General features: G+C 40.7%; 1 protein-coding gene across 3 annotated transcripts in view; it reads right to left on the bottom strand.

Moving 5' to 3' along the window:
- CABIN1 (calcineurin binding protein 1) overlaps nt 1–15,435 on the bottom strand; it is a 109,778-nt gene that overhangs the window by 18,845 nt on the left and 75,498 nt on the right. For all 3 annotated transcript variants that reach the window (XM_021549888.2, XM_021549890.2, XM_021549889.2), the window contains exons 31-34: nt 12,262–12,425; nt 8,686–8,782; nt 6,824–7,453; nt 6,329–6,403 (exon numbers count right to left, since the gene is read on the bottom strand). In XM_021549888.2, coding sequence (XP_021405563.2) covers nt 6,329–6,403; nt 6,824–7,453; nt 8,686–8,782; nt 12,262–12,425 — 966 coding nt within the window. The remainder of the gene's footprint in view (nt 1–6,328; nt 6,404–6,823; nt 7,454–8,685; nt 8,783–12,261; nt 12,426–15,435) is intronic.

Here is a 15,435-nt window from a genome sequence, read left to right as displayed (position 1 = left end):
GAAGGGTATGTAGTACTGTTTTTGAATTGACTACTATATCAAAGTGAATAGAAGAAATATTTAAGGCTTATTATTAATATTCAAATGAGGTGCCATGGATGATCTACTGGCTCCATAAAGACCCCACTATCTTAATTTTTAAAAAAAAAACTTAGCAAAAACTGTTTTTAATTTGAACAGTGTAAAAAGCTGAAATGTAAATTAATAACCAGAGTGGATGTCTGTGTGAATTGTGACTGTCTCTAACTTAGGTTACAAAACAGACTCTTTATTTGTTAGAACCATGACTATTTCAGCATACTCCTCACAAAAGTTCATTCAGCTTCACAGAGGTGATGGACAAACCCTTCCCATGTTGATGTAAAAACAAGTAAGGAAAATGCTGGAAATCCAGCACTGGGACAGCCCTCCATTGATAATAATATTATCAGCAAAAGTGGAGAATTTTTTCACAGATGTTACTGGAAAAAATAGCTCCCTACAGTTTTCCAGTGAGGCACTTCAGCAGCAGCTAAAAGAAATCCAGCATTAAGATAAAACATGAGAAAAGTTTTAATTTGTAGCCTGTGAAGTCATAAACCAGAGAACCTGACCAAGGGTCTGTTTTTACCATACTTATTGTTTTTTCAAAACACATTTTAAAAAACAAAGAAATCCTCCAGCAACCTTCCCACTCCTGCTTTTGGGAGGGCTCACTGCTCTGTGGCTGTGGGAAAAATTAACAACCAAATGTTCCAGAAAGGGAAAGTGACAGCATTCCCAACAAAAGTTTCCTAATGAAAGATGCTGGAACTGCAACTGTTACATAACATTTTCTTGTGATTTTTTTTTTTTTCTTCTTCTTTTTTTTTTTTCAATTACTCCCATGCCTGAGTTGAGCACTCTAGTGGGACTGAAGTCAGAACCCACCTCACACAAAGATGCTCCTTTTTAAAAGGACACCAGGACAACCCCACAAAAACTGAAGCTGTCACACAAACTGCCTGAACAATATGCTGGCCACATTCCACAGCACTACCACTCCAACTCCTGCTCAATACTGTGTTTTAATTAAATTAATTTTTTTTCCCCCCTCAATCTCTCTACAACACCATTTGAAAGAAATATCATCTGGAAGTTTTCTTCTAGGTGCATCAGAAATACAGAATTATCTATGATCAAGATTCTGAAGAACCTTGTATTTCCCGAGATTACTTTATATATAGAAAATAACAAAGGTTTACATGCATAAGATTGAACTCTAGCCTAATTAAAACCCCCATTAACACAAATGCAAGCAGGGGCTCAATGTCCTGCTCTACATTGGCACCCATATTACAGCAACACTTCCATACACAAAAACATCATTATTGAACCAAGAAAGACCAGGTAGCAGGATGAAAAACATTAATATACAAAGTAAAAGATAAAAAGTGTCTTTTCTTTCCTTCATGTTCACTTAATGATTGCTTTCTGCAGGAGACAGAAGGAGGAGAGCTGTTAATTATATCAAGAATACACCTCCAGGATAGAGTGAGAGGGGGATGCCATGGCAACTGGCAAATGCAACAGTGAACAAAATGGTCACCCTTTGGTAGGAGACCATGAAAGAGCTCGTCCTTTTGTCCCCCCCATCCCCACCTCCTCCTTCCCCCTCCTTTCTTGTCATCTTTGCTGCATTAATAAAGCATACAGACAACTCAGGAAAAACAACTTTTTCTGTAAGCAGTCTCTGACGTCTTGATGTGCAGGAAGAAAAGATGAAAATTAGCAGCATGTGGGTGGAACAAAAAGGGGGAGAAAACACATGAGGTAGAAGATGATTATTTTCTAATTATTTAATATTCTTCTAATCTCCTCCCATTCCCAGCAATGTGCCTTTACAGAAGGCTTTTAGCTGTTTCCTGAAGAGAACAGCTTGGTGGTTTGTTGCTTTGTGGAGTTTTTTTTAATGTGAGAATTCGAGAAGAAAACGCTCTAGACACCCAAGGCAGTTCAAACAAGTCACTCTCAAGTTTTCTCCTTGAAGAAAAATGCTTGAGAGCCCATGTCACTGCAGTGCTGACTGCATTCCACAGCAGAAGGGGAAAAATCCATGGGAGTGCCCTCTAGCTTCACTCACAGCAGAAAATGTTTTCCTGTTCCAAGTGAAATATCGCATTCACTCTAAGGTCCCATCACCAGACCAGGCTCCAGAGTCCATCTGAGCTTCTCGTGGGTGGTTTCATCACAGCCCCCACAGATCAAACCCACCAATGACCCCAGAAAGTTCTTCAGTATGAGGCTGTGGGATCACTACTGATCACCAGCCCTGGGAGGGGCAAACACTGGTGGAAGGAGAAAACAAGACCTCAGTTACCTGTTCTGGAACTAGAGAAGGGCAGGAAAAGCATTAAACCAGCACCTTTCTATTACAGCACTTTTGTATAAAACAACTCTTCTATTACAGCAGCACAAGTTTATAAAATCAGGGATCACCCTGGCAGCCTGCCAGCAGCCTGAAAGGCTCATTTGCATAACTTGATTGTGTTTATAATAAAATTCATTGTTTTGATTCTGGTGGTAGCTTCATGAAGCATCAGTTTTAATTGGAGCTGACACTGAAATCTGCTGATGTGTTTTGACTGTAGGTTGAGACAGGGAACTGGGGAAAGCACCTGGAGTTTGGCAGCAGCCAGGGGAAGAAGGTGGCCATGGGTGTGCTCCTGGGAGGAGTGAGTGAAGCAAGGGTGAAAGGGAGGATTTGGGCAGCCACAACCAAGCAGGGAAAGCTCAAGGCCTGGCAGATGGAGCAGGAAAGAGCAGTTGAAAATTTCCTTTCTCTCCCTGACACTTCAGGGATGGAGCTGGTCCCAGAGCAAGGATTTTTTGGCTAAAGCAGCAGTGAGTCTTAAATAACTCAGCATAGCCCCTTCTCATGACATTTGGATGATATACTATACCTTGAAGAGCCAATAGAAATTTCAGCTCCTACAACACTACCCGTTACCAGGGCTTTCTACACAGAGTCCCAAATTCTCAGGGGTCACAACACAGGACCAGAGACTCAGTGGCATTTTGGAACTTTGCCTCCGAACACTCTTGTATTTTTAGAGATATTAAATCCAGCCCTGTGGGCGATGTTGATTTTTACAATGTTTTAAAGTATTTGTTCTACATAAATTCAGTTCTCAGGATTAGTGATACATTAGATCCCAAAACACAACACTGAGTTTTAACTGCCTTGACTTTTAACACTGGTGAAAGGTGTACTTTTAGTATTAAGGAACTCAATATTAAGTCCCCAGTAATAAAAATACCTTTTCAGATTGCAGGAAAGCAGAAGACAGATGGGTTCTTAAACTATCTCCACATGCATTTATAGAATATTCTGTGCAATACAAAGCTTCATCCTTAGCTTGTACTTCAATAACTTTCCCATGTCAATATGTCCTTAACAGCATAAAATGAAGAATTTCCTAAGAGCAATTTTAGGCAGTCAGTGGAAAGGCTTATTAGGAATTCTCTAATTATCTAGAATCCTTAGCACTGCTTTCTGCCAACATGTCCCCTCCTTGGTCCTCAGGACCAGATATTTAAGTATAATGCTACTTCAAAATCAAACCAGTCTGCCTCAATCTTTCATCCTCCCTCCACAAGGACTCCATTTCCAGGGACCATTAATTTCATATGAAAATCACAGTTGGCAAGACTAAAAATATAACTCAGAGCAACTGAGATGACTGCTTTCAGGATGTCTGCAAATCTTTTAGATAACATTCTCAGACATAAAAATCAAAGAAAAGTACAAGAAACCTTCAAAATGCTGCTTGCTCAGAAAGTCAATTAATCTCCAGTGTACCTTTAGTTACTTGACTGCTAAAGATCCAGTGACCACCACTGGTTTTCAGCCATTTGATAGGTGTATTCACACTTAGGAAATTAAAAGGAAATGGACAAAAACTGGAGGAATTACTTTTGGCCACACCTTTCTCCACAACAGCATTAATATCAGCACTTAAAAATTTTGCACTACCAATTCTGTAATTGTGATGCAAAATGTGCTGAAGTTGATTAATATATCACTAAAAAAATTTTAATATTGATTAGTGAAAGAAATGTCCCAGCAACTTACATAGGACACAATTTTATATCAATTACTGGAATCTCCCAATGGAAAACACTCCAATTTCTCCAGTCCTCCAGGAGCACTGGAACTTATCAGGGAAAGGTTTTGTACCACTGACTTTTTCTGCCTTCTTCAAAGCTGGAAGCCAACTTTTCTCAGCCACTTGCCATGTTTTTAGCTGACTTTGTAGGTGATGTGCCTCTCCTTGGCTGGAAACATGTTAGCAGTGCATCACTCATAAGAACTAGAGAGGATTTCTGAAACCAAGTCAAAGGGTCACAGCATTGCCAAGCCATTAAAAAGATGAGATCTGCTCATGGAAGTGTAAGGACCCACTTGGTCCAGTTCCTCTCACTGATTGCTCTGTTGTTTCCTGCTTGTGCCTGGAGGCAGAGAAGGAGGTTTTAACATTGTTGTTAAATATTTAGGTTAGGAACTCTGACTGGTCTGGAAGAAAGTTAAAAAGACAGAATTTAAGTAATGCCTAATTTTAGTAGCAAGTGAAAACTTTCATAAAGAAACCATATAATGCCTGCAACTTTAAATACAACAGCCAGCTGAGAAAGACATATATCAAGGTGGATTTTGTACCTTTTTTTTTTTTCTTACTGTCAGTTTCTTGGGCTAAGCGACTGAAGAACCACAGGCCCTGCAAACCCACTCAAACCATCCAGGAACAAAGCATTTCCCCCGGCTGCAGCAGCTCTGTACATGACATCATTTGCTTACAGAAGGCAAATACTTGCCAATTTTAAATAAAACAGGATTCAGTCTGCTGAAAACAGACAGATGTCTACAAGAGTGGCTATTCCTGTGTCTCCACACTAATTCACAGTGCTGTAGGAGCAGCTTCACACAGCTTGCAAGATCCTGCTAGAGGCAGACCAAAATGAGACTGCAGGATGTAATAACCTCGTTAGCTGGGACTGCTTCCTAAAAGGGAAAGCTTCCAAGTGCAGCATGTGAAGGGGCATGTTTTATTTCAAGTGATTTAACAGGAAATCTTATTGCTTCCAGTGCTGTTAAATACTAGCTCACCTATTGTGTCTACTCTCAAGATTAGTTTGCATGCAGGTTTTTCACCATTCTCATGTTTTGCCACATGCCTGAGTACTCAGTGACTCTGCTGCAAGAAGTGGAATAGCAGTGACATTCCCAAAACCTTCAAGAAAGCCCAGCAAGGAATTGGGTTGATAAAGGAGAATTTGGTGAGTGTTTTGTAAAAAGGTGAACACATCCAAAAAAGCAACAGTAACATTACTTTTCAAAGAAGCTTTCTAGCAAATTCTTTTTCTTTTAAAGTCATAAATCACAGTGTGATGATGTCTATTTTTTCCCCAAAATAAACTGAAAAAGGCTTACCATGCTGAGCTAACATTTATTTATTAAAAACTTTAAAACCTGAAATACCAGACTACAAGCAAGCCAACACTGCTACTAAATACCTCTTGACATTTCTGCTCATTTCTATAGTTCAATGGAACAATGTTACTGACTTCCTGAGGGGCACAAATTGGAGAAAGTTACTTCCATGAAAACCTAATAACAAAAAAACCCTACCTTTCCTCTCACATCCTCTCCTATTACTCTGCTAAGAGATGCACTATACAAAAGCACATTTTCACTGAACAGAAATTATTGAAAATACAAATCTAGTAAATACTTTGGGGCTGCAAAATGAACACAGATAAATACCCCATTCATGCAGTTTTCTTCTTGGCTTTGATATCACACAAGGACTAATAATGATCCCTTTAAAGCTCTTATAATTGTTTGGTGGGTAAACTACAAGCTAAAACGAAACTGAGTAACTGTTTGTTTTTAACAGAGTGAAGAAAATCTATCTGGTATCTCTGGAGCAGAGTGCAATGCCAGCAAGACAAGAGCTGATGAGTTTGGAGCCCTTAGGGAGCAGAGAAAAGTAATTACCATCCATGAAATGCTGGGCTACAATGTGGACATTAGGGAGATTGTAGTATGCTATAAATATTTCAATTTGAAGATTGTTTGGGGTTTCCCTAAAAGCTTTTGGGCATGAAAACTATCCTGTAAGCCTCTCATAAGCAGTAGCACTGACACTAATGAAGGGGTGATCTTCCTACTAATGTAGCTCAACTTATCTCAGATGACACAAATACAAGGAAGGTATGCATTTCTAGGAGCTGCAGACACTCAGCAACAGATTTGCTTGTACAGACTCACAAAAGCTTGTCAGCAGCACTCAAAGGCTTCAGAGCTTACCTGTTTCTGTGCTGATGCTCCCATATGCACCTGGCAAAACTTGACTGCCTGTTCAAGTGCTGCTTCTTCATCCACCTGAACACAGAACCACAACTAATGAAGTCATAATCACTTAGCTTATCTATAAATCCAATTAAATTGAGATGAAATGGGGATGTAGAGCATGGAAGCAGCAGTTCTACAGCAAAATGCTGTTATTCAGGAGCACATACCCAAAGATAAATACTCAGCTCTCTCAATTCAAATGAACATTTAGCTGAGCAAACACCATGTAAGTGGTACTACAGCTCTTAACTAATTTCAGAAATTTAGCTTCAAAACATGGAGAGTCCTACTCCCTATCCCCAGCAATGGTCTTGTCAAGAGAATGGCTCTTTGGGAGGTGTTTATCTCCCCAGGTTTTAAACAGATATAGGACTTGGTTTAGCAATCCCTATTAGATCCTAAAACCATGTCTGAGGCCACATAGAGAAATGACAATTAATCATACAATACCTGTTTAATCAGCATGTATGTTTCAGACATGATCTTCTCAATTTTGCCCAGGTCATAGGCCATAACTTTCTGGCCTTGCTGCCAGACTCGATAAGCATCGAGCAGAAGTGTTTTTCCAGACTCCACATCCTCCAGTAATTTCCTCTTCCTGCTTGACCTCTGGACAGGTTCTTCTGTAGGTACTGCTTTAGCTGCCTGCTGCTGGTGTTTGGAGCTGATACTGAGCTCCTCCAAGGAAAGTTCTGGAGTCCTGCTCTCGGGAGCCCTGTCCTTGGAGCTCCTGCCGGGCTGCAGCCGCTCCGGCTCGCTGCGCCTGCACGAAGAATCAATTTTTTCAGGGTCATTGGAATAGCCATCAAGATCCATAGGCTCAGTTGAACCAGGGCCAGGGAGCTCTTTAATCTCCTTGTCACTCCTGTCCTCTTGTTCCAATATGTCCATAGGATTGGGGATTTGTCCCTGGGTCACTTCCTTCACTCCATTCTCAGTGCTGTGTACTGCTCCATCGGATAAAACTGCCTTTTTGGGAAGGACATCTTTCCCCTCTTCAGCACTCGTTTTATTGGACACGTCTGTTGTCATCCTTCCTGAAGCAAGGCTAGAAGACTTGGAACCCTGATCTTCTGAAACCTTAAAAAAAGAAATCATTCTTCTCAGTTATCATAGAAATCAGAAAGCATTTGAGCACAGCTGTGTCTATTATGAATATTGACCAGTACCTTTCATTACTGCTTCTGCTGAAAAAAATGCATTTATTCTGTGTTCATTCTTTTCTGTTCCTCGATATTAATTAATCCAGGCCACAAATCTTACAATTAGAAGCATTTTAATAAGTGAAAACACCACAGAGAAGTGTCAACAGCTCAGGCTGAACTGAAGCCACAATGTTTATTTTCTCTCACTACTTCAATCCATGCTAAGGGATCCAACTAAATGAAATCCAAGGTTTTAACTGCACAAATTTTACTTCTAACATATTGAAATCAAAACCAAACCTGTTTCTTTTGGCAGCTGCAGATCAAGCTCAAGTTTAAGAACCTTTCCTTTTGTTGTTCTTACATAACCTTCTTGTTAATAAATCAAGAAGTAGGCAAAACCCTGCTATAGTATTTTACTTTTTGTACCTTTACTTTGGTGATGTTTGAAAGGTAGAAAAACTCAGTACATCATCTTTTATTTCAAAAACTTATAATGATATAACTCTTAAATCCGGATTTATGAACAAACCATTGAATATACAGAGTTCCAGTGATCTTGACAATGTTTTAATTTAATTTGTTACATCTACAGTCTGCTAACTTAGAAAACCCTTAGGAACAAGTCCTTCCTTTAATGTATTTACCAAGTAAAGTTCCAATATCCAGATCCCTTAACCTGGGAACTGATTAGCTTCTGTATGACTTTTAAAAACTAAACCTAGATTACAATTATATGTAATAATGAGTGTGGTGATGTCAAGGACTAGCAGTGGAAAGTGTCTAGGCATGTAACACCAAGCTATTTGGGCTTGTTTTGGCAGAGGAATTTTAGTTCATTTAGAAGGAAATTTCCTAGAGACCCCACGTGAAAATGGAGAAGTTGAACACTACATGTATCTACCATTATTTGAAGTTTATGGGACAGTGAGACCAAATTACTGCAATCTTGCAATCCTTACAGCAAACTGTATTTGTTACTGAAATTCAAGAGCAAAAAATCAACAATGCTGGAAGAAAATTTTCTGTGTAGTGGCATATAAACAAAAGGTATGAGAAGTAAATGCTTAGAAATGCAGCCCCTCAATCTCAGGAGATCTAAGGAATGAGTGAACACTGCAAAAGCTAATTATTAAATTTCAGCCATGAAGTGCACTGCTGCCTCACCTGTGTGAGATCGTTGAGAGTGTCCTCCAGCACCTTCACTGTGAGCACAAAGGCTTGCTGGGCCAGAACCTGGCGATCTGCATCACGCAAGTACTTCCTGTACAGCAAGAGAGCAGAAATGAAGTTGGCTGCCAAAAGCTCACAGCACTCTAAAAACAAGAGCCAGAACTGTCTTAGGTTGAAAGTTTAGCTGGGGGTGTGTGTTCTATCCCCATCTGTCAGAGCTGGGGCAGTTCTCTGCTTTTTTGGGCAGTTTTTTCTTTATCTCTCCCACAGCTAATCCTCCCTCCAGGAGATCTCTGCTGTCCATGGCCACTGAGTGTCCCTGCATGGCTGAGAAAATTCCATCATCCATGGGAAATGCTGTGCCCAGGGGAGGAGCCAAGCATTCCTACCTGGATCCAATCTGACCTGGGAACAGCACAGCAGCCTCTGCCCCCTGCATTCCCAGAGGAGCAGCTTCCTTCCCCCTGCATTCCCAGAGGAGCAGCTTTCTTCCCCCTGCATTCCCAGAGGAGCAGCTTCCTTCCCCCTGCATTCCCAGAGGAGCAGCTTCCTTCCCCCTGCATTCCCAGAGGAGCAGCTTTCTTCCCCCTGCATTCCCAGGGGAGCAGCTTTCTTCCCCCTGCATTCCCAGAGGAGCAGCTTTCTCCCCCCTGCATTCCCAGAGGAGCAGCTTCCTTCCCCCTGCATTCCCAGAGGAGCAGCTTTCTTCCCCCTGCATTCCCAGAGGAGCAGCTTCCTTCCCCCTGCATTCCCAGAGGAGCAGCTTCCTTCCCCCTGCATTCCCAGAGGAGCAGCTTCCTTCCCCCTGCATTCCCAGAGGAGCCCAGGCCCATCTCCCCCAGCCCTGGAGCTCCAGAGGAAAACTCCCCCCTTGTGCAGGATCCTGCTCCAGCAGAAGCACAGCTGGCACTGCAGGAGGGCTGAGCCCCCCTGGGATGGGGCTGAGCCACCTCCCTGACCCACAGGGGACAGGGCCTGTCTGACTCTGGTTTGTTTTTTGTTTGTACTATTGCATTTGTATTTTTACTTTTCCTAATAAAGAACTGTTATTCCTATTCCCATATCTTTGCCTGAGAGCCCCTTAATTTCAAAATTATAATAATTTGGAGAGGACAGGGTTTGCATTTTCCATTTCAGGGAAGGCTCCTGCCTTCCTCAGCAGACACCTGTCTTTTAAACCAAGACACAGGACATTGAAAGAAAAACAAGAAAAAACCAACACAACTTTAAAACACAAGAAACAAACAAAAATCTATAGATGCATACTGAAATAAAACATTATTGGGATTTAACACTTTAGCTTTGTTTCCCTCCACCTCACCCTTCACCACAAGCATTGGAGATGACACAAATGAAGGAGACAGCTCTGCATACAAACACAGGGAAGGGAGAAATGGGAAAACACCAAGCAACCGAACTCAGAGCAAACCAAGCAACCAGATTTACAGTTTTCTTGTATCAAGCCTTCTGTGCCCCTCAAATACCAGGTTTTTATTCAATCTTTTTTTTTTTAAATGAGTCTTATAGTTACACAAAACTATGCTGAACTCTCAGGTGATTTTCATGTTCTGGATAAAGCATGCATGTGAGATTAAGGACATCAGCAAATCCTCTCTCTTTGATCATACCAACTGCCTTTTTAGCTCTAAAAATCCTGGGTTCATGGGTGTGCTAGTACCTTTTTTCCCAGTTAGTATTACAAAAAAATAACATTGTATGTGTAAAACATTCACTCTATAGCTTCATTTAATTTACTAGAACACTGTAATTTCAGTGTATTTGGACACAATGCTTTAGTCTGCTTTCAAGCAAAACACTTCCAGCTGTCAATCCCACCTAATCACATTTAATGGAAAACTTAATTTCTATTTCAGAATTAGCTGGTTTGAATGAGAGGCCTAGAAATCAAGTCAATACCTCTGAAGGGTACTATTTCAGTCAAAAGGCCAACATTTTAAATACACATATTTCCACTCTATGATTTTAGGTTAAATTGGTGATTTTGCTATCTTTTCTCTGAAAAGCAGACCATAAACATCTGACTCCTCATTAGTTCAGTAGTAACTAAAACCACCCTATTTTTAAAAATAGGATTGTTCCAGGCATATAGTAGACACACCCAGAATTATCTGTATTTCTAAGTTCCTCTAACAACTGCACCTCACCATGGCTGGCACTGGCTGATCTAACATGTCAAATTACTTGTTTTTTTAATTCAGTCTAGACTTACAAATAACATAATATTTTTAGTACAGCTATGGGTTTGCTTAGGACAGAAATTGAAACCTTCTATGGTCCAGTTCTTCTGATATGTTAAAAGTCAAAGTATTTTTGGCTTCAAGTTTGCTGAACAAGTGGGGACATATTCCCACACACACTACAATCCATGCAAATTCACATGCACTCACACTCAAAAACACACCAAGAAACCTTCAATGCCTCCAACTTATTGCCATCAATCATTCAAGTTTCATTTCTTAAGCGTTTGCCAGAGAGCAACTTCAACATTTCCCACAGGACAACCTACTAGAATTTTACCTCAGTTGCTTCAATGTTTTCCTTGGATGTTTATTTTGGTCTTCCCATTGATACGAGTCCATATATAGCTCGCACTAATAGCTTCTTTTTTCTTAAATAAGGTTAATGCAATTAAAATTAGATCACCCCTGAACAGGATAAGCTTTTTAAATAGCATCAGCTGCCAAGAGGCACATAACCATTGTTCAGGCCATCAAGGATTACAGGAAGGCAGGATGCTGGGCCGTGACCTCCCGCGCTGCGCTCGGCTCTTACGCAAGAGCCAGCACAGGGTGCCCAAGTCACGCTCTGCCCCTCCAGAGAATCCCTCCATGTGACACACCACCTCTGCAAGCCTGCTGAGGCACCTCCCTGGCTGCTCTGAGTCTCAGCAGAAATGCTGAGAAACTCCAGGCTATGTTATAGAGAAAAATTAGCCATCGTTCCAGGTGGGAAACGGATTTGCTGATAGAAAGCTCACATAGTATTACACATCTGTATGTAAATACTAAGATAAAGTGTGTTGACTTGTTATCGAATAGAGATGATGACTTATTATGGAATAGAGATATTGAACTAAAAAAAAGTTTTAATAAGTTTTAAAATATGGTTTTGTAAAAAGACTAGATATCTTACAGAATTAGGATTGTAAAATATATATTGTAGTAGAACTACCTATGGGAAAAAATATAGGTAATTAGTATTAGAAGTAGTAGTAGTAGTGTTGTGTAGCAAAAGTTAATAAGCTGAAAAACATAAGGTATTATAACTAAGAAATAAGTTAGTTTTTGATAAACTAGAGTTGAGATGTATATCTTTTGTGCCTCACTATTCATTGAGACTGATAATAAAATAAAACCTTTTAAAATGCCTCTCAGTTACCCCGTCTCTGTAAAAACCAAGAAAACCAACAATTCCACTACATTCCCAAGGGAATCTGTCTAAAGACTTCTTTTCCTAAACAAAGAACAGCTTTAAATAAAACGGTCACGCAGCCAACAAAACACACTGAAAGCTTTACAAAATAAGGGCTTTAAAATCAATCTCCCGTACTTTCCCTGATCAGGGGTCCTCTGCAGCATGGAGGAGACTTTGAGCAGGGTGCTGGAGTCCTTGAGCTGCGCGAGCACGTCCAGCAGCAGCACGATGGAGCGGTTCATATGAGACGCGAAGCTGCCCGGCCGGTCGATCTCATCCACGGGGATGCGCCAGATTCCCTGCGGGGAGGCAAAGGGGAACCTTCAGACACGGATCCAGCTGGAAAGGACACAACTGGGAAAATGAGGAGCAGATTCTGCAGCGTGTTGAATTTCACAGAGGGACAGGGGAAGCGTGGACAGAGAAAAGAGGGAAGCGTGGTCAGAGAAAAGCTGAGCTCCCCCAGGCAGTGAGATATGGATTTGAAGTCAACTGATTCCTGCCAGTAGCAAAAGAGGAAGGCTCACAGAAGCCACAGCACACCTCCTAAATACGCTTCTGAACTGTTCCAAGAAACAGCAAGCAAAGCCCAAATTATACTATGCATTTTTCTCCAATGTCAATGAATGCACCTTACTAAGTCAAAGCTCAACTAACCACAAAAAATAAGGAGTAACTTGTACTAAGTTTTCCTGGCCTGAAAGCTGTTAATATGCAGTCAGAGCAAGTTTCTATCTTCAAATAATCTGTTATTAAACATCTTAGGAACTTGGTTGGAACCTTGACATCATCAGTGTTCACTGTGGACTAACCAGTCCAATAGAAGAATTTGATTCTTCAGCAGAATCCATTTTCTAGTGTCAGATTCAAATACTTGGCCATACATCCTGATCCTTCTAATTAAATTTCTGGGACAAGGGAATCTTTGGGGAGCAAGGCTGGAGGCTGATAGCAAATATAATTTAATTTGGGTTAGTTAGCTCAGATTTTGCCAAGTCTAATACATCTAATGAGATTGTTTTCAGGTGTTTGTTGTGGATGCTGTCAGCACCCTACTCAACCACACCTGAAAAAATGAACTGCACATGCCACCATGCTTGCATGTTAGGACAGGACTTAAAATTATGATCTTTCACAAAACTGCTGCTGCATCACTGCAAACCCTTCCCTCGTGCTTTATTTGGTTCTGAAGCTTTTCCTATAGTAGTTTTCTAAGATGAAAATACTCTGATCATGTAAACAATTTTGTGACAAGGCAGGAAAGAATAGTCTCATTGATAGAAGTACCTGTAATCATAAACAACATTTGACCAGAAAAGCAGATCCATAACCCCCTGTGTAAAATGGATCTTTCCTTTGCATGTCTGCAGAAAATCTCTAGTTCCACTCCATAAGATGTATAGGAATTCAGGAAAAAACAGCACAGAAATATCAGTGGTTTAGTATCAGTGTTTTTACATGGAAAACAGTGACTTCAACTGGATATAATGCACAGACTGATCTGCCAAATTTTTCTTGCTCTTGCTTTTCCTCATTCTCTCTATTCTTACTCCCTAGTGATCACAATAAAGCTGTTCTTCCTCTTTGCTCCCTTTCTTTCAAAGCCTTTTTTGTAGCTTCCCTTTTCCAGAATGTACCAAAATCAGCACCATGGCCAAGCCCCAGGCAGAGCCATTGCCTCCTCCCGTTCCCAACAATGTCCACAAACACCTCCCATGGCCTGGTGGCCAAGAGCTCACCTGCTCAGGGAGCTCAGCAGCTCACAAGCACATCCAGATCCTGCAGGTGACAGTTCTGTAAACCAGCACACACTTCTATTTAAACAGAGATGCTTTTTCTTCCCCCAAACCATACAATGGCTCCCCTTTCAGCCTACAGATGAAACACATTCTGGAGCTGCTATTTTTTGCTTCTCTGCACGTATGTAAACTGGGTTCCTGCCAAATCCCAAAACAAGTGAATGCCTCATAATGGCACCACATTGCAACAACCTACTTAGCCAATTTAACTACACAAAACAATTTATGGTCAACTACAGCACACTGTAGGAGTGGAACACTGCCAATGTGTAGGTAGGTTCCTGGTCTTTTTCAGCATTATCTCATCCTTCATTTGAATCAGGAGGATCACTTGGATCAGATACCGTATCTGGAATTAGTTGGAAATAACTTGCAGCTCCTTCTCACATATCCCATGTATACATTTTAATGCTACCCTGGAAATTACAACAATTTAGTATTAGAACTATTTTTAATGACAGAATACGAAGACTGCATCCAGAAACCCAGGAAAAAGCCCCTCAGATAGAATCAAAGTTGTATATTTTGGAGAATGCTGCTGTCTTCCAAAACAGGGCACATTAGAAGAGGTTAAATTAAAACTCACATTAGGGGTGTTCAAGTTTCTCACTGCAATTACAAAAGTAGGACTGATTTTAAAAGGAAAGTCACTAACTTTTCATGTGTTGACTTGCAGCTTCATAAATGCAAAACAGCAATAGATAGGGGTTCAATGTGACACAGCTGCTTGTACCACAGGCAGCCTGGAGGCAAAAGCAGAAAGAAACCTGCCACCAGAGCAATCTTCATTCCAACACTGAGATTGTGTTAAGCAATATGCAAAATACTGATGGTAAAGTGGGTTTACCAGAGTTCATTTCATCAATCATATGGATCTTTTAAGAATGTAATTTCAGTCAGAAACTAAAGAATGTCTTGTTTTAAATCTCTTCCAAAGAGAAGTTCCATAAAGCCCATCAGGTATTAATTTTTGCTTCCTAAATATCAATAAACTTCAGGAAGAATACTTACAAATTCAGATCACACACTGCAACTTTTTTTAAGAAGCTCAATGTTAGGCTTTTATTACTTTTAACAAAGCTTAAGAAATATACAAATGCAAAGCCTGTAAAGATATAACTGGGGAGAAGACCAGAACTATTAATTAGTTTAACTAAAAGTTTTTATATCATCACTTGAAAATTGAGATTCATTAGCAAAGTCTCTCTCTTGAAGGTAACTCACAGAAGAGTGCAGATCCTTGTGACAACAATTCCCAGTTCTTTCAAAGGTTTTGCTGCTGGTTATGGCCACTCAGGGTACCTGACAAAATGTCTCCAGCTCTGGCCACCGAAAGGATTTTACATCCCACGCTGGCCACCATTGGCACTGCTGAAAGGTTCTCCTCCCTGCTGCCACAGCCAGCAGAGCTGTTTACACAAACCAGAGGAAGGAGTGAGACACTTCCAACAACTCCAAAATGCCTCTCAGGATCCAAAACATCAGGCTGCTCTCCATGCCTTCCTGGCAA

This window comes from Lonchura striata, chromosome 18, assembly GCF_046129695.1.
Source record: "Lonchura striata isolate bLonStr1 chromosome 18, bLonStr1.mat, whole genome shotgun sequence".
Lineage (NCBI taxonomy): Eukaryota > Metazoa > Chordata > Aves > Passeriformes > Estrildidae > Lonchura > Lonchura striata.
The sequence above is the reverse complement of the archived record's forward strand: the minus strand, read 5'-3'. Positions and strand labels throughout refer to the sequence as shown.